General features: G+C 46.7%; 1 protein-coding gene across 2 annotated transcripts in view; it reads right to left on the reverse strand.

Annotated features, from left to right (window-relative positions):
- The window catches only part of RUFY2 (RUN and FYVE domain containing 2), a 40,746-nt gene extending 18,832 nt beyond the window's left edge, over window positions 1–21,914 (reverse strand). Inside the window, exons 1-8 of one of the 2 annotated variants that reach the window (XM_068255295.1) lie at window positions 21,844–21,914; window positions 19,116–19,225; window positions 17,015–17,185; window positions 13,849–13,966; window positions 13,628–13,729; window positions 9,777–9,900; window positions 4,872–4,936; window positions 1,804–1,869 (exon numbers count right to left, since the gene is read on the reverse strand). In XM_068255295.1, the coding sequence (XP_068111396.1) occupies window positions 1,804–1,869; window positions 4,872–4,936; window positions 9,777–9,900; window positions 13,628–13,729; window positions 13,849–13,966; window positions 17,015–17,185; window positions 19,116–19,191 (722 nt within the window). In that variant the 5' untranslated portion in view covers window positions 19,192–19,225; window positions 21,844–21,914. Of the gene's footprint in view, window positions 1–1,803; window positions 1,870–4,871; window positions 4,937–9,776; window positions 9,901–13,627; window positions 13,730–13,848; window positions 13,967–17,014; window positions 17,189–19,115; window positions 19,226–21,843 lie in introns of both variants that reach the window. The other variant, XM_068255294.1, reaches the window with a different exon arrangement.
- Window positions 21,915–23,152: the final 1,238 nt, after the last annotated feature.

A 23,152-nucleotide genomic window follows, 5' to 3' on the forward strand; every position in this document is an offset into this window, starting at 1 on the left:
TGCAAGGAGCGACACACCCCCTCTCAGTGGGCAGCGGGGTCCTGGAAGCAGAGCAGAGATGGATCGCTCTGTTGAAGGGGAGGCAGCCTTGCACAGCCACAGGTAGATGAGAGAGAGGGGACATCGGTGCCACTGCCAGATATGTGTAGAGCACACATACTGGCTGCAATGTGCTGCCCATTATAGGCTGTCTGTTCCGTAGTTGTGCACAGTGAACACATTGGAAGTTTTTGGCTCAGCTCAGCACAGCTCAGTAACTTTGCAGGCACTGTGATTGAAAGGCAATATGATCCTCCTGCACTCGCTCTAAACAGCTGCACTGCACTTCTGGGAATGCTTTGGGGAATGCTTTCTTTCACTGTGTGACGTTTGCTTTCAAAGTATACAGATGAGCATGTAGGTGAAATACATGTAAAGCATATGACTTCAGCATGTGGGTATTACGTGCAAACATTTCTGCTCTCTGCTCGTCCCTCCTCCCTTCTCTGTCCACTCCCTGCCCTCTGTCCATCTTCTCCCCTTCGCTGTGTGTCCACCCTCCTCCCCGTCTCCTGCCCACAGCAGGGAAAGACCTGTCCTGCTATTCATTTCACCCCCGAATGCTTCGGTAGTAAAATGAGCCGAGATTCGTATCAAAGATCCGGATCTCTTCAATGATCCGATTCAAATCATCCGGATCATTGAAAAGATCCGAACTTCCCATCTCTACTGTGTATTGGTAACAGCGCCCCCTATGATGACGTGACCGCATGTCACCACAGGGGGCACTGTTACCAATACACAGATGCTGGGAAAGGAAATAGATGGTAGCTGTGAGCATCGGAGGAAGACATGTGAGTTTTAACTAATATGCCCTCTCCCCACTGCTGCAGCCACCTTCATATCTAACCTGTACTGTGGGGCACCTACCTATCTAATCTATACTGCAGGGCACCTACCTATCTAATCTATACTGCTGGGCACCTACCTATCTAATCTATACTGCAGGGCACCTACCTATCTAATCTATACATCGATGATGTGACCAATGTAGGGTCGAAATTGATTGTATGTATCGATCGGACATGCTGAAAAATCTCAGGCCGACATACTTGTTCAGCTGCGTGGCGGTAATGGCGTGTGATAATCGCATACAACGAACGTGACGCAAACCCCCAACATCTGTCCCTTCTAATGGACTTGTACCCCCTGGTGGCCCTGCAGTGATACTTTACTGGTGGGTGTCTGCTGCTTGCCTATATGTCTCTATCAGATTTGCACCCCATGTGTAGTATTGCACGTGGCCTGTCTGCAGTACGCTGGCAATCACATGGGGGGCAAACGCAGAGAGGAGTCCAGACACAGCGGCAGACACCAGACAGGTAAAGTATTCATGCAGGAGCTTGGGGTGGGTGAGGAGAGGGGACCCATACTTTGGGGGGACATCACAAGGCCGATTGCTGAAAGATTTCATGCTGAAATTGATCACGAATTGGCCTGCAGTTTATGGTGACCAAAAGATCTCTCTCCGATCAGATTCAATCAGAGAGAGATCTGTCTGTTGGTCGATCAGCCCCAAAATTGCTAGATGTACCTTTATCTATATGTATATGGTCTTGTCACGAACTGTCCCTCAGAGGAGCTCACAATCTAATCCCGAACATACTCATATGTCTATTGTAGTCTAGGGACAATTTAGGGTGAAGCCAATTATCTTATCTCTATGCATTTGGGATGTGGGAAGAAACCAGGGTGCCCGGAGGAAACCCACACAGACACGGGGAGAATAATCGTCACACAACAGTCATGCAGTCACAGACTTACTTCAGTTGTCTATTAAGTTCCTCAACGTAGTTCTTCTGGTCCAGTATAGCAGAAATATGCACATTCCTAACAAAATGGTCAACAGTTAATGGAAATTTTAGCAACACTTGTAAAGTCAATAATATGGATACACAAAGGCATGCTTAGAGGTCAAATACAAAGTTATTTTTATAGCAAGACTAAACAGCATATCCACACTTTACTTAAAGGACAACTGAAGCGTAAGGGATATGGAGGCTGCCATATTTATTCCCTTTTAAGCAATACCAGTTGCCTGGGTGTCCTGCTGATCCCCTGCCTCTAATGCTTTTAGCCATAGACCCTGAACAAGCATGCAGAACAGGACAGGTGTTTCTGACATTATTGTTGCATGCTTGTTTCTGGTGTTATTCAGACATTACTGCAGCCAAATAGATCAGCAGGGCTGCCAGGCAACTGGTATAGTTTAAAAGGAAATAAATATGGCAGCCTCCATATACCTCTCACTTCAGTTGTTCTTTAAAGAGACACTGAAGCGAAAAAAAATATATGATATAATGAATTGGTTGTGTACTATGAATAATTACTAGAAGATTAGCAGCAAAGAAAATATTCTCATATTTTTATTTTCAGGTATATAGTGTTTTTTCTAACATTGCATTATCCTATAATATGTGCAGATTACACAACACTCAGCATTCAAAATGAGTCTTTCAGAGCAGTCTGTGAAGTAATGACATCTCCTCTGCCAGAGGAAAAGTAAACAGTTCAATTACAGTTGAGATAATAAAAGTCAGATAACAGCCCTCTCCACGACTAAGTTAGTCGGAGAGCTTAATAGCTTTTTTGCATAGAGATAACAACTGGAGTTTCTCAACTCTTCCTGTACTGGAAACAATTAGACTGATGTATCTGATCTTAATGTTTTTTTTCTTAGCTGTACTACACATACAAATCATAATATCATCATTTTTTTTTCGCTTCAGTGTCTCTTTAAAGGGGCACTATTGCTAATTTGATCTTTTTCAGACCCTTTAACATACATATGTCTCTTTGTAGTAATGTTATGGCACAGTATATAGTCCAAGATAAATTTAATTGTTCACTGCCACTAATGATTTATAGCCAGGCAGTCACGTCAGTAGCTTTCCCTTTCTGACGCCAATGCAGGACTATACCATTGTATAGTAGGGAGGCATCTGTTATTGATGGTAAGAGCTGCCGTTATTTGAAAGCTGCCCAGGCTTATTTACCTTTCTCCGCCTTGTAACTGCACTAATGTGCAGTTACTCTGCTCACAGCAGCTGCCGTAAAGCGTAGGACGCAGCCACCTCCGTACAGCGCTGGCTGTGTGCGCTGTGTGGTGATTCGCTGCCCGGCCACCAAGGACTGCGCCGTGCGGAAGCCGATCGGGTTGCCATAGAAACGGACAACAATAGGTGTCCGTTTCATTGCCAGCTTAGTGAAAGGGGTCCTTGGCGGCTGGGCAGCGAATCACCACACAGCGCACACAGCCAGCGCTGTACGGAGGAGGTCGGCCTGTACTGCGCCTGCGCGAGCGGCGCTGTCAATCACCGCCACGTGGGCCCTGTGCAGTCCGCTCCAGTCCACGTGGCAGTGATTGACAGCGCCGGTCGTGCAGGCGCAGTACACGTCATCGCCGGGGACACGGAGGCAGCGGCGGCGACCGGCTGACGGCAGAGCTGTGGCGAGGGACATGCTGGGAGCTTGGGGCTGGACAGAGCCCCGGGTAAGTTGCACTTATTTGACTTAAAACAGCCTGATAACTCCTTTAAAGCACACCTGAACGGAGAGGGATATCCTGCTGAGCCTCTAATACTTTAGGCCATAGACTCTGTCATGTCGATTAGTTGTTTCTGACTAAAGTCTGACTGGATAAGCCGCATGCTTGTTTCATGTGTGTGATCCAGACACTGCTGAAGCCAAACAGATCAGCAGGACTGACAGGGAACTGGTACTGGTTAAAAGAAAATAAATATGGCAGCCTCTATTTGCCTCTTCCAATTTACTGTTCAGTGTGAGGCAAATGAAATGGGCAAATTGCAATATATACCCAAATAAAACCTTTCAATATAAACCAACCTCCCACCACCCCCATTTTTACCTACGAGAAAAGGTTTAAAAAAAATTGCAGTCCAATTATAAACTGGGTGGACCTTTATGGCTCACGGGCAACTTTTCTTCTCTGTCGCTAGCACACGGGAGCGTGTACGCGACAGTTTGGCGACAGCTCGTCGCCACGTCCCTCCGCGTACACACGCGGAAGAGGGATCAGCGGTGCGACGGAAGCTGTCGCCAACGTTCCTCCTCCCCCCGCCGGAAGCTCCGTGTTCTTTATGTAGGTTGACTGCGCCAATCGCCTGGCGACAGTAGCGGCGAGCGACGGTTCGGGGTGCGCGCCCGCGCAACGCCTCATACTCACGGGCGACCTGTCGCCGCAACACACGCGCGCCGCGTGTTGCGGCGACAATTGTAGCCTGTGAGTATGGGCCATTACTCTTTCACTGCCGCCAAGACAGACAAACTACTTCCTGCCCTCGGTGTGGTCCCTGTCACTAATACTGTGGTCCCTACTTACCGGTCCTGTTGCCACTGGTGGTGCCCTACTTCCACAAGCAGAGCGCTACCTCCTGCCTCACCGACCATTCCTGTATCACTAACTGCAGAAAGCAGAGCATCTTCATAGTGGACCACAACCCTACCAGAATATTTCCATACTCTCCTCCCTCTACTGTAGCTAAGGAGCTATGCCCCCCCCCCCAGCACCCTATACATAAAAATGAATACGGTGTACCAAAACCTGCCGAGGACAACACCACAGTGCCAGAGGTGCAAGAAGGGGATGGAGAAATGCTTGTTAATGATTACTACCATTCAAAGTACCTATAGAAGTGATTATTACCAGCACAGGACTAATAAAGTGCTAATGCTGCAGTTGAGAGAGGGTCCCTGCATTAGAGAACTACGTAATATTTGTACAAGCATGCTGAGTGGAGTGTGACAGGTAATATTAAAACTGCGACAACCCCCCCCCCCCCCCCCCCGGGATAATTATTCAATAATCTCACCTTCCTTCTCGTTCATGATCAGCTTCCTCAGATTTTAAGTATATGGAGAAATCAATCACTCCCACCTAACAAGATATAGGAATGACAACATAACATTTTATGTAACAGTTTTTAAAAGACCAGTTACAATACATGAAAGAGCTGCGTATATAACATTCATTGGAACCAGATAGTTTCAACTGCTTTATTTGACCATAGGACATGGATGGTAGCGCAAATGGTATTTGGACAGTAGCCCATATGACATTGGGATGCCAACACACAGGGCATTGGGATACAGGCAAACATTACCAGGATGCTAGCAAGTAGAGCACTGGGATGCCAGCACACAGGGCACTGGCATGCTGGCACACAGGGCATTGAGATACCAGCATACAGGGCATTGGGGTGCCAGCACACAGGGCATTGAGATGCTGGCACACAGGGCATTGAGATGCTGGCACACAGGGCACTGGGATGCTGGCATACAGGGCACTGGGATGCTGGCACACAGGGCATTGGGATGCTAGCACACAGTGCATTGAGATACCAGCATACAGGGCACTGGCATGCTGGCACACAGGGCATTGAGATGCTGGCACACAGGGCATTGAGATGCCGGCACACAGGGCACTGGGATGCTGGCATACAGGGCACTGGGATGCTGGCACACAGGGCATTGGGATGCTAGCACACAGTGCATTGAGATACCAGCATACAGGGCACTGGCATGCTGGCACACAGGGCATTGAGATGCTGGCACACAGGGCATTGAGATGCCGGCACACAGGGCACTGGGATGCTGGCATACAGGGCACTGGGATGCTGGCACACAGGGCATTGGGATGCTAGCACACAGTGCATTGAGATACCAGCATACAGGGCACTGGCATGCTGGCACACAGGGCATTGAGATACCAGCATACAGGGCATTGGGGTGCCAGCACACAGGGCATTGAGATGCTGGCACACAGGGCATTGAGATGCTGGCACACAGGGCACTGGGATGCTGGCATACAGGGCACTGGGATGCTGGCACACAGGGCATTGGGATGCTAGCACACAGTGCATTGAGATACCAGCATACAGGGCACTGGCATGCTGGCACACAGGGCATTGAGATGCTGGCACACAGGGCATTGAGATGCCGGCACACAGGGCACTGGGATGCTGGCATACAGGGCACTGGGATGCTGGCACACAGGGCATTGGGATGCTAGCACACAGTGCATTGAGATACCAGCATACAGGGCACTGGCATGCTGGCACACAGGGCATTGAGATGCTGGCACACAGGGCATTGAGATGCCGGCACACAGGGCACTGGGATGCTGGCATACAGGGCACTGGGATGCTGGCACACAGGGCATTGGGATGCTAGCACACAGTGCATTGAGATACCAGCATACAGGGCACTGGCATGCTGGCACACAGGGCATTGAGATGCTGGCACACAGGGCACTGGGATGCTGGCACACAGGGCACTGGGATGCTGGCACACAAGACATTGGTAAAAGACCACACAGGGCACTGGGATGCTGGCACACAGGGCATTAAGAAGCTAGCACACAGGGCATTGAGAAGCTAGCACACAGGGCATGCTAGTATGGCTTGCTAGTAGGAATGCCAGCTGATGATCAGTGAACCTTACATATACATTTTCCACATCCAGCCGGCACTTATCTCTTGCATGAGAGTGACTGGGCTGTGCATCAGCTGTCAGTGCTCCCTACTATTAGTAGCAGTGTCTGCTGGATGGAAGATCACCCTGTCAGCCCACTATCAGCAGACCAAAGCATCCAGTCTGCGGGCACCACAGAGGTCAAGGCCTTACTTCCATGAGCTTCTCCTCAGCTTTCTCACAGCAGTGGCTTTCTCCACCTTGTTCAGTAAAATACCTTTTCAGACCCCAGTAAACAAAAAATGCTCAAAAGAAGTATCAAAATACCGTATTTTTCGGCATATAAGATGCACCTAAGTTTAGAGGGCAAAAATCAGGAAAAAAAGCAAACTACTAAACCTGGTGCTTCTAGAGTGCAGGGGGGTCTTACAGATCCCCCCCCCAACTATTTATTCCAGTCTTTATGTCAGCTAAACTGACTACACTGCCTGTACAGAGGCGCTTAATTTGAATCCTTGTGCAGATTGTCTGATACTCCTCCCTATATTGCCTGATGAAGCGGGGTTGAACCTGCGAAACGCGTTGCATTTCTTTTTAATAAATGTGTTTGACTGTCTGAATCGCAGTCGTTGTCGTGTCTGCTTGAGGGAGGTAAGACCACCACTTCCTCCTTCAATTTTGCCATTTAAGTTGGTTTTTAAGCTCATTTAATCTAATCTTATACTTTTGGCGCCTCTGTTCATTGTATACAATTTTAAGTCCACCCTTGGTGGAAGGTTGCTACCCTTTCTTCCTGTCTACAGAGAGCGACTTCTTAATCCTGAGTGGGGTCAGGACAATCTCCCCACCTGCCTTTACAGTGGTTGCCTGCTGGTGACCCTGACTTGTGAGTATTTAGCAATACAAACTTATTGCCACCTTGTCCAGTACAAATTACACTATTGGGGCTCTTGGTGTTCCCTGTTTTTGACTACACTGCCTGTACATTGACTACACTCCCAGCTACACTTACTAAACTCCCAGCTACACTCACTACACTACCAGCTATACTCACTACACTCCCAGCTACACTGACTACACTGCCAGCTACACTGCCAGCTACACTGACTACACTGCCAGCTACACTGACTACACTGCCAGCTACACTCACTACACTGCCAGCTACACTCACTACACTGCCAGCTACACTCACTACACTGCCAGCTACACGGACTACACTGCCAGCCACATTCACTACACTCCCAGCTACACTCACTACACTTCCAGCTACACTCACTACACTCCCAGCTACACTGACTACACTCCCAGCTACACTGACTACACTCCCAGCTACACTGACTACACTCCCAGCTACACTGACTACACTCCCAGCTACACTCACTTCACTCCCAGCTACACTGAACTCACTACACTGCCAGCTACACTGACTACACTCCCATCTACACTCAATACACTGCCAGCTACACTGACTACACTCACAGCTACACTGACTACACTCACAGCTACACTGACTACACTGCCAGCTACACTGACTACACTGCCAGCTACACTGACTACACTCCCAGCTACACTGACTACACTGCCAGCTACACTGACTACACTGCCAGCTACACTGACTACAGTGCCAGCTGCACTGACTATACAGCCAGCTACACTGACTACACTCCCAGCTACACTGACTACACTGCCAGCTACACTGACTACACTCCCAGCTACACTGACTACACTCCCAGCTACACTGACTACACTCCCAGCTACACTGACTACACTGCCAGCTACACTGACTACACTGCCAGCTACACTCACTACACTGCCAGCTACACTCACTACACTGCCAGCTACACTCACTACACTGCCAGCTACACTCACTACACTGCCAGCCACATTCACTACACTCCCAGCTACACTCACTACACTTCCAGCTACACTCACTACACTCCCAGCTACACTGACTACACTCCCAGCTACACTGACTACAGTGCCAGCTACACTGACTATACAGCCAGCTACACTGACTACACTCCCAGCTACACTGACTACACTGCCAGCTACACTGACTACACTCCCAGCTACACTGACTACACTCCCAGCTACACTGACTACACTCCCAGCTACACTGACTACACTCCCAGCTACACTGACTATACAGCCAGCTACACTGACTACACTCCCAGCTACACTGACTACACTGCCAGCTACACTGACTACACAGCCAGCTACACTGACTGCGCTCCCAGCTACACTCACTTCACTCCCAGCTACACTGACTACACTCCCAGCTACACTGACTACACTCCCAGCTACACTGACTACACTCCCAGCTACACTGACTACACTCCCAGCTACACTGACTACACTCCCAGCTACACTGACTACACTCCCAGCTACACTGACTACACTACCACCTACACTGACTACACTCCCACCTACACTGACTACACTCCCACCTACACTGACTACACTCCCACCTACACTGACTACATTGCCATCTACACTGACTACATTGCCATCTACACAGACCACACTCCCAGCTACACTGACTACACTCCCAGTTACACTGACTGCAATCCCAGCTACACTGACTGCACTCCCAGCTACACTGACTGCACTCCCAGCTACACTGACTACATTTCCATCTACACTGACTACACTCCCAGCTACACTGACTACACTCCCAGCTACACTGACTACACTCCCAGCTACACTGACTACACTCAAATCTACACTGACTGCACTGCCACCTACACTGACTACACTCCCAGCTACACTGACTACACACCCAGCTACACTAAATACACTTCCAGCAACACTGACTACACTCCAATCTAAACTGACTACACTCCAATCTACACTGACTACCCTCCCAGCTACACTGACTACACTGACTACACTCCAATCTACACTGACTACAATGCCATCTACATTGACTGCACTGCCATCTACAGTGACTACACTCCTAGCTATACTGACTACATTGCCATCTACACTGACTACACTCCCAGCTACACTGACTACATTGCCATCTACACTGACTACATTGCCATCTACACTGACTACACTCCCAGCTATACTGACATCTACACGGACTACACTGCCATCTATACTGAGTACACTCCCAGCTACACTGACTAAATTGCAATTTACACTGTTACTAAAAAGTTAGTGCTCAAATTTAATGGCAATAAACGGCTCTTGAGCCTCACATGCTTGGATACAGACTTCAGAGTGGAGGCTCATCGAACGGTTTGATAAACATTTCACACTATAGCACATATGACTTATTACAATGACTGTAGACAACATACTTGTGAATCCAGATCTTCTCCTTTGACACAGAGATTGGCGTCGATCACATTCAGTCCAACCAACAACCCAACAATCACGGTTCCTTCTTCTTCCATCATCACCGCATAATTTTCATAAAACTCACTAAAATACATGAAAATTGTGTTGGTCTTCTAAAAGTAGCTCAACTGTTGTTCACTTGAAAGAAACCTGTAATGTCCACCCCCCCCCCCCCCCCCAAAGAAAAAAAAAAAAAAAAAGAGTTTCACCTACCTGGGGCTTTAGCCAGCCCCCTGCAGCCTCCCTGTGCCCGCATTGTCTCTAAATGATCGTCCGGTCCCCGCCACGGCTCAATTTCGTTATCGGAAGTCGCTGGCAACTGCGCCTGCACGGCCCTGGCCACGTGTATCTCTGTTACCCACGCCGGGAGCGTCCTGTGCAGTATAAGGTTTTCTCTTGATGCTCCTGCCGACAGAAGCGCGAACGTGGACGCACATCACCAGGGCTGCGCAGGCACAGTGGCCGTTGCCTTGTAAGTCGGCAGTTACGAAACTGAGCAACAGCGGAGGACGGATGGATCGTTCAGTGACGGCATGGGCACAGGGGGCTGGCAGCCGCCCCAGGTAATTGAAACTCTTTTTTGGGGGGGACATTTCAGGTTTCCTTTAATGCAGGCTTTCTCAACCAGGGTTCCCTGGTTGAGAAAGTCCCTCGAGTACTTTGCAGGGGTTCCCTGGCATGTTGCCCTCCTGTAACAGTGGTGGGCTGAGAATGTTTCCAAAGTACCTCTTTGGCTCTTCTGTGTCCTCTTCACTCATTATATGCTCACCACGAATGGTGGGGGAAATATCATAGAGCAAACTACAATAGGAGGTACTGTAAAAAGCAGCACTAAATTGGGGGATAGAACAATAAGGATCCTTAACCTGCATGCCCATGTGGCTAAAGGGGAAGAGGTAATCTGCCTGAAGATGGGCAGGCAGCAGTAGGTTGCTGAAGATAAGATGAGAATCTATGAATTGGAGTGGCAAGAAATGACAAGAAAAGCTCAATGACATAGTCTGTCTCAGAGAGCTAAAATATATGAACTATTAACCTTTTTAGAAGCCCCAGGTAAGTTAAACCCACTTTTTTATTTTTAATTACAATAGTGCTTTAAACAGCTATCAAGTTTGCTTTAATTGAAGGCAAGAAACATTACACTCAGCATATTATGATTACTACTTTCCATTTTGAACAACACAAGTATGAATGGTTAAATTACAAAGTAAAACATTACCAGCATTCAGGCATAAACTATACTGGGCTGCAGTGCTAATAAAGCCACATCAATAGTATAAAATGTGTTCCATACGAATCATTTATTTTCCTTGTACATTCTTGATGCCATGCTGGCTGAGGAGTATCTAGTACATGCTGATGCCTTGCTGACTGAGTAGTATTTAGTACATACTGATGCTATGCTGACTGAGGAGTATCTAGTACATGCTGATGCCTTGCTGACTGAGTAGTATTTAGTACATACTGATGCTATGCTGACTGAGGAGTATCTAGTACATGCTGATGCATTGCTGACTGAGGAGTATCTAGTACATGCTGATGCCTTGCTGACTGAGTAGTATTTAGTACATACTGATGCTATGCTGACTGAGGAGTATCTAGTACATGCAGGATTCCTTGCTGACTGAGGAGTATCTAGTACATACTGATGCCTTGCTGACTGAGGAGTATCTAGTACATACTGATGCCTTGCTGACTGAGGAGTATCTAGTACATACTGATGCCTTGCTGACTGAGGAGTATGTAGTACATACTGATGCCTTGCAGACTGAGGAGTATCTAGTACATACTGATGCCTTGCAGACTGAGGAGTATCTAGTACATACTGATGCCTTGCTGACTGAGGAGTATCTAGTACATCCTGATGCCTTGCTGACTGAGGAGTATCTAGAACATGCTGATGCCTTGCTGACTGAGGAGTATCTAGTACATGCTAATGCCTTGCTGACTGAGGAGTATCGAATACATGCTGATGCCTTGCTGACTGAGGAGTATCTAGTACATACTGATGCCTTGCTGACTGAGGAGTATCTAGTACATAATGATGCCTTGCTGACTGAGGAGCATCTAGTACATACTGATGCCTTGATGACTGAGGAGTATCGAATACATGCGGATGCCTTGCTGACTGAGGAGTATCTAGTACATACTGATGCCTTTCTGACTGAGGAGTATCTAGTACATGCTGAAGCCTTGCTGACTGAGGAGTATCTAGTACATGCGGATGCCTTGCTGACTGAGGAGTATCTAGCACATGCTGATGCCATGCTGACTGAGGAGTATCTAGTACATGTTGATGCCTTGCTGACTGAGGAGTATCTAGTACATCCTGATGCCATGGTGACTGAGGAGTATCTAGTACATACTGATGCCATGCTGACTGAGGAGTATCTAGTACATGCTGATGCCTTGCTGACTGAGGAGTATCTAGTACATGCTGATGCCTTGCTGACTGAGTAGTATTTAGTACATACTGATGCCATGCTGACTGAGGAGTATCTAGTACATGCTGATGCCATGCTGACTGAGGAGTATCTAGTACATCCTGATGCCATGCTGACTGGGGAGTATCTAGTACATCCTGATGCCATGCTGACTGGGGAGTATCTAGTACATCCTGATGCCATGCTGACTGAGGAGTATCTAGTACATGCTGATGCCATGCTGACTGAGGAGTATCTAGTACATGCTGATGCCATGCTGACTGAGGAGTATCTAGTACATGCTGATGCCATGCTGACTGAGGAGTATCTAGTACATACTGAAGCCTTGCTGACTGAGGAGTATCTAGTACATACTGATGCCTTGCTGACTGAGGAGTATCTAGTACATGTTGATGACATGCTGACTGAGGAGTATCTAGTACATGCTGAAGCCTTGCTGACTGAGGAGCATCTAGTACATGCTGATGCCTTGCTGACTGAGGAGTATCTAGTACGTACTGATGCCTTGCTGACTGAGGAGTATCTAGTACATACTGATGCCTTGCTGACTGACGAGTATCTAGTACATACTGATGCCTTGCTGACTGAGGAGTATCTAGTACATAATGATGCCTTGCTGACTGAGGAGCATCTAGTACATACTGATGCCTTGATGACTGAGGAGTATCGAATACATGCGGATGCCTTGCTGACTGAGGAGTATCTAGTACATACTGATGCCTTTCTGACTGAGGAGTATCTAGTACATGCTGAAGCCTTGCTGACTGAGGAGTATCTAGTACATCCTGATGCCTTTCTGACTGAGGAGTATCTAGTACATGCGCATGCCTTGCTGACTGAGGAGTATCTAGTACATGCTGATGCCATGCTGACTGAGGAGTATCTAGTACATGCGGATGCCTTGCTGACTGAGGAGTATCTAGTACATGTTGATGACATGCTGACTGAGGAGTATCTAGTACATGCTGATGCCATACTGACTGAGGAGTATCTAGTACATACTGATGCCTTGCTGACTGAGGAGTATCTAGTACATCCTGATGCCTTTCTGACTGAAGAGTATCTAATACATACTGATGCCTTTCTGACTGAGGAGTATCTAGTACATGCTGAAGCCTTGCTGACTGAGGAGTATCTAGTACATCTTGATGCTTTGCTGACTGAGTAGTATCTAGTACATACTGATGCCTTGCTGACTGAGGAGTATCTAGTACATGCTGAAGCCTTGCTGACTGAGGAGTATCTAGTACATCCTGATGCCTTGCTGACTGAGTAGTATCTGGTACATACTGATGCCTTGCTGACTGAGGAGTATCTAGCATTTACAGACCCAGGAAATTATAAACAGAAATGTTCGAGTCACACACCTCAGGAGATCCCGACGCATGAGCAGGCATCGCAGATAGTCTGCCAGCTTCTTCTGCATCATTGATAGCCTCAGCCAGGCTCGGGCTCGACCAAGAGGAGTTCTGCAATTGAGATGAAACTCCATTAGAGAGCTTGTGCTTTTATACCATCCACAGAAGCACCATTGCAGCAATTACGGCTTCTGCGGAAGAGTGGTTGCCTGGCAACGTAACATGCCCACCTGAGTCCTGGCAGGTCTCGTACGCTGGCTGCTATCTCCTCAGCTTCTGGGCAAAGCTTCTCCACAAGTTCCAGGGGTCCCCATATTGTTCTGTTGAAGCTCAGAAACGACTTCCGCACTGCAAACAGGATAAGGTGTTTGGAAATCAGCACTAAAATCATTCACACATTGGAAAAAAAAAATCAAAAAGGCAGCTGATGTCTACCTTTACCACTGTTATTATAGTTATCTACTAGGTGAAGACCCAGATTTGCTCAGGTATGTATTTTGTTGGGTCTATTTCTAACCTTGACACACAGTCACTCAATGACCAAGTTTGTGAGCTTTGGGGTCCTTGGCATCAATTATGTGAGAATGGAAGCAGTTTAAATTTTCCCATCGAAAGCAAGCAAACAAATCTGATTGGTTGTTTGAAGCTCTTCCCCTTTTCTGAATGTGAACCTCAGTTACCCAATGACTGACTGTAGCAAGTTTGAGGCCTCTGCCATTAACAGTGTAAGAATCGGAGCAATTAAAATATTCCCCTTGAAAATTAATAGGTGAATTTTGATTGGCTGTTGAAGGCTCATTTTCCTGATTTTTTTTTTCAGCAAAGATTTATTAAAACATATATAGGAAACAGTACAGTAATGCCAGTAGAAAAGCCAATGAAAACAAACTTGGCAAATATCAAATTGCATAAAAAAGTCAATACAATGTACATCACAATAAAGTGGTAGAAAGCCGCCATCCAAAGGTTGACTAAAGGGCAACAAAAACTATTACATATAATGTCCAGTATAAAGTGCGATGGCTAAACACAGGAAACAAAATCCAAATGAGTTTAGTTGGATGGACACCAATCCGACCAGGGAGACCAAACCTTCAGGAAATAATCTTCTCTGTTAGTGAGAGAAAAAAGGTAATTCTTTCCAAAAGGTATATTTCCTGCAACTTATTTTTCCAGGCTGCCATGCGAAGGGAGGAGGACTTCCATTCCTTGGCTATAATGGCCTTAGCGACATTACAGAATTGGACCAATAGAGCATTTTGGTATTTATCTAATGAAGAAGCTTTCTTATGAGAAAAGGCAACCCATGGACCTGGAGACATCTGGGCCTCAACAACCTCTGAAGCCAAGTGGAGGAACTCCTTACAAAGACGATACACAATTGGACAGTCCCACCAACAGTGAGCTTTATCTGCTTCGACCCTGCAAATATTCACTGAAGAGATACCCCTCTTAAACAACCAACCAGGAGTCCTAAACCAATCATAAAATACATGGTATCCCCGTTCTTTAATAGAGCAGTTGATGGAGGATTTGGCTAAATCCAAAAATATTTCATCCCATTCTTCGGTCATCCAGGAGCACTGGAACCTATCCAGCAATTTAGTCATGGCCGGGTAATATCTACCAGTGTAGAGTACCACATTTCTGAGTACATCATAGATATCAAGCCGGGCTTATGAACATAGGAATGAAACTCGGCGGAGATGGGTGTCGGAGAGATATCCAAGCCCAATTTAATACGAGCTGAAAATACAGAAGAAATTCTGCAGGACGCAAATTGAACTGCAGCCCAGTTTCCTCCCAAGTTATGAGTTTACCGTCAATGATAAGTTCTCTGATCCTGAGAGAGCCCGTGACAGTTCCCCTGAATTTTTAACCTCGGTCGCCAAGTGATCCACGTGCCAAGTTTGGGGACTCTGGCTTTATGGCCTTGAGAATGGCAGCCTTTTAACTGAATATTAATCCCAATCACCCAGTGACCAATTGTGCCACGTTTGAGAACCTTGCCACTAACAGTGTAAGAATGGCTACAGTGTATATTTTCCCATTTAAAATGAATTGCTGATATTTGATTAGCTGTTCTATGCTCCACCCACTTCGCCTGAATTTTTAACCTCGGTCACCAAGTGACTAATGGTGCCAAGTTTGGGGACTCTGGCTTTATTACCCTGAGAATGGCAGCCTTTTACATTTCCTCATTGACGTGAATGGGTGAAATCTGATTGGCTGTTTATGGTTCCGCCCAGGTTTGCAGGGGGGGAAACGAGACCCCAGAATATATCTTCCCAGGTAGTAAGGGATCTGTATACCAAAGTTTCCTTGAAATCGGTCCAAAGTGTTTGAGTGATGTCGGCACATACACACACATACAAATTATACATGCCCAGGGCTTTCTCCAGGCTAATTGGTCCCTTTCCATCCTCTCGGGCCGCCTGGATCCTCTGTTAGATGCCCCGTTAACTCCGTGAATCAGGGTATACTGCACATGCACGGCTGGGCGCCTGCACTGACTGGCCCCGTCTGGCAAAATTACCAGGCCGCCTAGTGGAGGATTCAAATGGCCTGGAAAGACGGCGAGGGACCAATTAGCAAGGGGGCTGGACGAAGCCCCAGGTATGTATAATTTTTTTAATTTTTCTAGGTCTCAGGTACACTTTAATACATTTTAAAGCAGTGCCTGTGCAGTAGCGCATATAGCTGCTTGTGGACGAGTGGCTTCCACTTACTGCACAGCCCCGGCCATACCAAGGTACCCGCAGTACAGCCTCATTCTTACACAGCGAGGACAGTGCAGCCATGAGAACATGCCTGACAACATCTCGTCAGATATATTCAGAGGGTCCATAGGCGGCAACCATGGGGTCGAGGAGGAGATGGGAAGCCTCTGGGCTATCTAGAGCTTTCCCTCTACAAGTCTCTAACTTTTTTTTTTTGGGGGGGGGGGGGGCAGAATGAGGTATTTATCCCCCCGAAATCCCCACGGCAAAATTCTGTGATCGCTTCCCGGTAGAGGCAGAGCTTTGTGCAGTAGCTCTGCCCCTGCTCCAGTCAGGGGAGAGGCGGAGATCGGCGGAGATTGACTGGACTGGAGGCAGAGCTGCAGCGCAAAGCACTGCCTCCCCGCGCAGCAAAATCCATGACCTGGAAAGTTGTGGAATTTTGCCCCGGGATTTGGGGGGAGGGGGTAAAATACATTGTTCTGCTGCAGGGATGTGGCGAATCAGTTTTGATCTTAATGCTTAACATGACTAGGCAATAAAAAGAGGTAATTTATATGGCTTCAGACTCTCTTGAAACTGGATAAAAAAAGAGTGTATAACATCACTAAAGTGGAGTATAAAGCATATACAGACATATTTTAGCACCATCCTTGGCTGTAGTTAGACACTGTACCTTTAAGGCCGTGCTTGAGGCAGTGTTCCATCACAACAAAGAACTGCTGAAGAGGAGGGTAATCTGAATCCAGGGTCCGGCCGTAGCTCAGAGCCGATTCAATGAGTCCTTTTATGCTTAGCTTAGCCATGTTCAGCAGATTTGCCCGCTCCACAACAGCTGGGTCTTTTACTGCTGGTACACAAGGAACAAAAACAGTGATGTAATGCTGAACCAGTATAAACGATACCCAGATATGTAATACATCCTTTAATCAATACCACACAAGGCTAATGGACTATTCTGGGCTCTAGGAACACTAAGTACTCACTTGGAGTTTTTTATTGAAGACAGAATCTTAAACAAATCATGCCCATAATTCTCAGCTGATGAAAAACATTGGAAAGAAAAGACAGCTGACAGGCTTGTATGTGTGAAGCTTCTTGTACACTGCAAATCGCAATTCTGATTGTGATTCCGATTTTCACTGGATGCTAGCAACACAAGAAGAACCACGCAGAAAAAAACGCAGCATGCGGGAATTATTTTAATTGCATAAAAAAGTCGGAATCGAAAAGCCTGTAGTGTAAAAGATCCCTCAAGCACACAGATGCACGCCATTGGCTAGGTTCACAGTGCGGCAGTGTGCTGCGGCGTGTAACGGCAATTTCTATGTAATGGTTGGATAGTTTACTGGGTAAGGGCTCTGCTTCTGGCACAGGAGACCTGGGTTCAAATCTCTGCTCTTCCTGTTCAGTAAGCCAGCACCTATTCAGTAGGAGTTCTTAGGCAAAAATCCCTAACACTGCTACTGCCTACTGAGCTCGCTCTCATGATTGCCTTGCAAGCGATTTGGTCCGACAAGAGGAAAGCGCCATACAAATATTTGCATTATTATTAATATGAGGGACCACCTGAGTGTATTCACTCTGTTTACCTTTCTACTACATAGATGTGGTAAGATTGTACAATCAAGATTATATCATAGTGGAGACCTCTATATATATTCTGCTCTCCTGCGGGCGAATCATGAACTATTAAACTTTTTGTCTGCTCCCTCCACTCAGCAGTGAGGGTTGAGGTCAGAGCTGGATTTCTGGGGAGGCCGCAAAGGCCCGGGCTTTGGGCGGGAGCAGAAAACGTATAAATCCAGCCTTGGTTGAGGTGCCCACCAATGGTACAATGTTTACTGTAAAATCTTACCACATCTATGTAATAAAAAGGTAAACTGAATGAACATACTTTGAACAGATACTTTAGGTAGTCATAGAAGTGGTAAGATTGTACAATCAAAATTGTATTATTAGTGGGCACCTTAAAATATGTCCAATGCTTTAAAAAGGTGACTTGGGGCAAAGCGAAGATTCATCTCTAGCATAAAAATGCTGTTTCTTTTAATATGTGAGAGAAAAATGACTGGCCTCAATTCACTAAGCTTTATCAAACACTTTATCAAACGTTTGATAATTAGGGATGTAGGCGAAGGGTTTGCCGGCGAACCCCTATGGGCCGCTATTACTTCCGGGTCGCTATGACCCAGAGTAGTACGGCTGCACTGGGCCGGCGGTGCACGTCTTTGATCGCGCGCCTGTTGCCGCCCACTCTCTGCGCATGAGCGTGACGTCACTCATGATGTCACGCACATGCGCAGAAAGTGCCCGGCAACAGGCGCGCGATCAAAGACGCGCACCGCCGGCCCAGCGCAGCCGTACTACTACGGGTCATAGCGACCCGGAAGTAGTCCAGGGTGAGGTGTTCGCCGACATCTCTATTGATAATTGACCTCATGAGTAAAATCTAATTTTGAATTCACTAAGGTTTTATAGATTTATTGAACATTTTATCGATAAAACATTCGAAATTAGATTTTACTCATGAGGTAAATTATCAAACGTTCGATAAAGTGTTCGATAAAGCTTAGTGAATTGAGGCTATTGTCTCTTCAAAGTGAGGGGTTGTGTAACTCTTCTCAGTTGTAACGCTGGTTATCATTTCCTCTGAACATACAATGAATTTCATATGGACAAATACATATGGTCATTTACAAATGTAAAGAATAAGGCAACACTCTCCCTATAGGAGTTCTACTCAGTTCAGTACATAGAAAGAACAGACAATGTACCTGGCTGGGACACCACCGCTGCAGTGAGGTGGGATACCCAATTCACAGGATTCCTCGGTGCTCCAAACTGGGCCATAATCAGGAGGAGACGTCACTCTTATCACTGCAATCTGCACAAGGAAGACAAAGAATAACTTCACATCTGCCACTAACTCTGCTTACCAAACTGTGTCATAGAAAACAAAATACAAAGCATTGAAACACCATCATCCAACTATCTCTACATCTACTGGCATTGTCAGGGTCGAAGCAGTTAAGTGATAATGGAGATCACATGACAGGAAACAGGTGGTAAGAAGACTAAAATACCACCAGATAGGGGCTCCCAATCTACTGACTCGCTGGAGGCAATCTAGAGGGCCTTCAGCTCAGCAGAGACTGTATCCTGTCCTGGGCATATCCTGTTCTGGGCACACTGCAGGAAAATGAATGCTAAAGGGACAAAAAAAATACACCAGAACACATTTATAGTAAGTCCTTTAGGGCTTAGAGGGGTGAAATCGGAAACAGTAAATTCGGGCGCCTGAGGCTAGTGGACAAATCGGGCGCCGCCATTCACTCCTATAATAAATATCATTTAATGGGCGCCCGATAGGAAAAAAGGGCGCCGGTGAAAAATAACGTTTTAAAAGCGGCGCCCGGAGACTTAATGTTTTATTACTGCTTCTCATGATTACACATTATTTAATGATTTATACATTTTTAAATATTATTTTTAAACGAAAAACAGTACAATATTTTTTTTCAAACATTATTTTTAAACGAAAAACAGTACATTTTTTTTACATTATTTTTAAACGAAAAAACCAACAGGGGGGTCTTAGGTTTAGGCACCAACAGGGGGGTCTTAGGTTTAGGCACCAACAGGGGGGGTCTTAGGTTTAGGCACCAACAGGGGGTCTTAGGTTTAGGCACCAAAAGGGGGGTCCTAGGTTTAGGCACCAACAGGGGGGTCTTAGGTTTAGGCACCAACAGGGGGGTCTTAGGTTTAGGCACCAACAGGGGGGTCTTAGGTTTAGGCACCAACAGGGGGGTCTTAGGTTTAGGCACTAACAGGGGGGTCTAGGGGTTAGGGGTAGGTACAGGGAGGGTTACTTAGGCACCAACAGGGGGGGTCTTAGGTTTAGGCATCAACAGGGGGGTCTAGGGGTTAGGGGTAGGTACAGGGAGGGTTACTTAGTAATTTTTTATTTTTAACGTTATTATACGTTTCAGTATTTAAACGAAAGATTAACGTTTTTACAATTGCCGATTTAATGCACATTATTTAATGATTTATAACTTTAAAAAACATTAATTTTAAACGAAATACAGTACAATACATTTTTAAACGTTATCCATGCTTATCGTTAAAAACCCGGCGCCCTTTTTTCCCAGCGCCCCTTTTTAACGTACGCGTGAAATCAACCCAGTAGCATTTTACCATGATACACCAGGGACATTCTCTAGTGCTCAGAGGGGTGGAGTCACCCCAGCAGCATGCCACCATGATGCTCCAGGGAAGACCTCTAGAGCTTAGAGGGGTGGAGTCAACCCAGTAGAATTCCACCATGATGTAACAGGGAAGTCTTCTAGGGCTCATCAGTCAACCCAGTAGCATGCCACCATGATGCACCAGGGACATTCTCTAGTGCTCAGAGGGGTGGAGTCACCCCAGCAGCATGACACCATGATGCACCAGGGAAGTCCACCAGGGCTCAGATGGGTAGAGTCAACCCAGTTGCATGTAGATTTACCTCACAGGAGCCTATAGGCACAGATGTCCTGGTACCTTAGATTTCGCCCTCCGTGAACCTACAAACACCCGCCACTGCACCGCACGTGTGCTGACTGTCCCAGCTGTCACTTCTCCCTTACTTCCCTTGCTTGTCATAGGTAGCTACAGGTGCCCCTTAGCTTTAGGTAACCAGATGTACCCTCGGTATTAAGTAGCTAGAGCTGCCCTCGACTGAAGGGAGATCTCATCAGTGGAATGCAGAGAGCAGGGTGAGTCATATCTAATTTATGCTCCGCTTGGGGAATGGGGAAGGGAGGGAATAGGGGAGGGGAGTGGGCCGCCCTTCATCAGGTGCCTCTAGGCACATGCCTACAGTGCCTTATGGTAAATCCGGTCCTGAGCCTAGCGCTTAAATTTAACCCTGTAGAAGCAGTGAGGATAGGTTTAGATCAGATTATCTAAGCAGAAGCCAGCACAGAATGCATCTTGTTTACTAAACACAGCTAATACTGTACATGCTGAAGATCACATGCTGGTGTCTTAAAAATGGGGAGCGAGAAATCAGCTTTGTTGCATTATTAATAATAAATAACTAATTTTATGTAATTTAAAAAATAAAAACATCTTGATTGAACCTGACTGAAGTGCAACAGTTCCCCCAGTGCAATTATAAAATGAAGGTAAAATAAAAATAAATATAAATAATAATAACGATCACAGGCATATGACATTTGCCTAGCACACCATAATGGTGCATCTTAATGCTCACCCACTGCCTGCAATGTTACTGACAAGCCAGGTTAGTGCATAGATCGCATAGATCACATACAGCTGGGCTTCTGTAGCCGGCATAGTCAGCTGATGCTGATAGACCGACGCAGATTCCCCATCAGCTGCCTCTATGATGTATGCTGCAGCCGTGCAGGCACAGTATACTGTATCTGTAGTGAACGCAGCATCCATGATGCCTTCCCATGCATTCCCCAGGCAGGCTCAGCACAGGATACTCACCAGCAAGATGCTCGGCGTGCACCACCTTCCTCTCTAGCTTGTTGGGGGAGTCCGCCCAGAGACGCGGCGATCTGCGCAGGAGCAGCAGAGCGTCACCAACAAATCAGCGTGCTGCAGCTTCAAGAATACCGTACTTGCGCACCATGCGGGGATTATGCAAGGTGTGATACGCATCGGCTACGCTAGGATGAATCGGCTGCTGACCAACGTGCTGAACTAATAGGCTCCGGCGTGAGTAACCTATAGCCTTTTCAGTAGGACATAATATTATCATTTATCAGGTACAATGTGTAACTACTATTCATGAGGAGCCCCCCAGCTAAACTTTGATCTTTGATGCCCCCCCTTAATGTTTACACCCCTTTCCTTGCCTCAACTTGGTGCCCTCACAGCCTCGGGGCCCGCCTTACAAGGGACAAGTGTAGCCATCATGTTCTTCACACATACCAAGTGTAATCACAAAAACATCTGATCTGAGTTACAGCCCCCTGTATTGGAGGAATCGGGTGTAGCAATGGGGGGTGCAGAGGTAGCGACCGCATCGGGGCCCTTGGGCCAGGAGGGTCCTCCTTCAACTACAGTGTTAGCTCTCTATTGGTCCTGTGCTGGTAATATTCACTTCTATAGCTACTTTGAATAGTAGTGATCATTAACAAACTGCTCCCCATCACCTTCTTGCACCTCTGACACTGTAATTGCCATTGGCAGATTTTGGTGCGCCATATAAATTGTTATGTATAGAGTGCTTGGGGGGCCCCATTGTAAAACTTGCATCGGGGCCCACAGCTCCTTAGCTATGCCACCGGGAAGAGGAATGATAGATAGTAGTTGGGGCCCCTTACAGTAGTTCAGGTATATATTAACTTTTTAATGTCCTTCAGCTTTTCACAAGTTCTTTGGCAGGGACATTTCTCTTTATTGGGGCACAAAGATCGTCAGGCGTCTTATGCATGCCAGTGTCAATTTTTGGTATTTGGCTGCCCTAAGTGGTTGGTTGAGCACATCATTGGGAAGCTAGTAACCAATCGGTAACAGTGGTAGCATTTCGGCCACTACGTAGGATTCAGTTACACTGGCCGATGGCTACTGCTTGCGGGAGGGAGAATTAGGGTTAGGCATTAGGAGGACGGTTAGTGTTATGCATTTGGAGGGAGGGTAATGCTGGGAATACACGGTTCGTTTTTTAGCTGATTAGATGGTTCGATAGATAATTTCCGACATGTCCTATCTGCCTTTCGATTCTTTTGCCGCTCAATTTCTGATAGAAGTGAATGGAAAAAGATAAGAAAAACGAGCAGAAGATAAGAGA

Source organism: Hyperolius riggenbachi, chromosome 10 (genome assembly GCF_040937935.1).
Source record: "Hyperolius riggenbachi isolate aHypRig1 chromosome 10, aHypRig1.pri, whole genome shotgun sequence".
NCBI lineage: Eukaryota > Metazoa > Chordata > Amphibia > Anura > Hyperoliidae > Hyperolius > Hyperolius riggenbachi.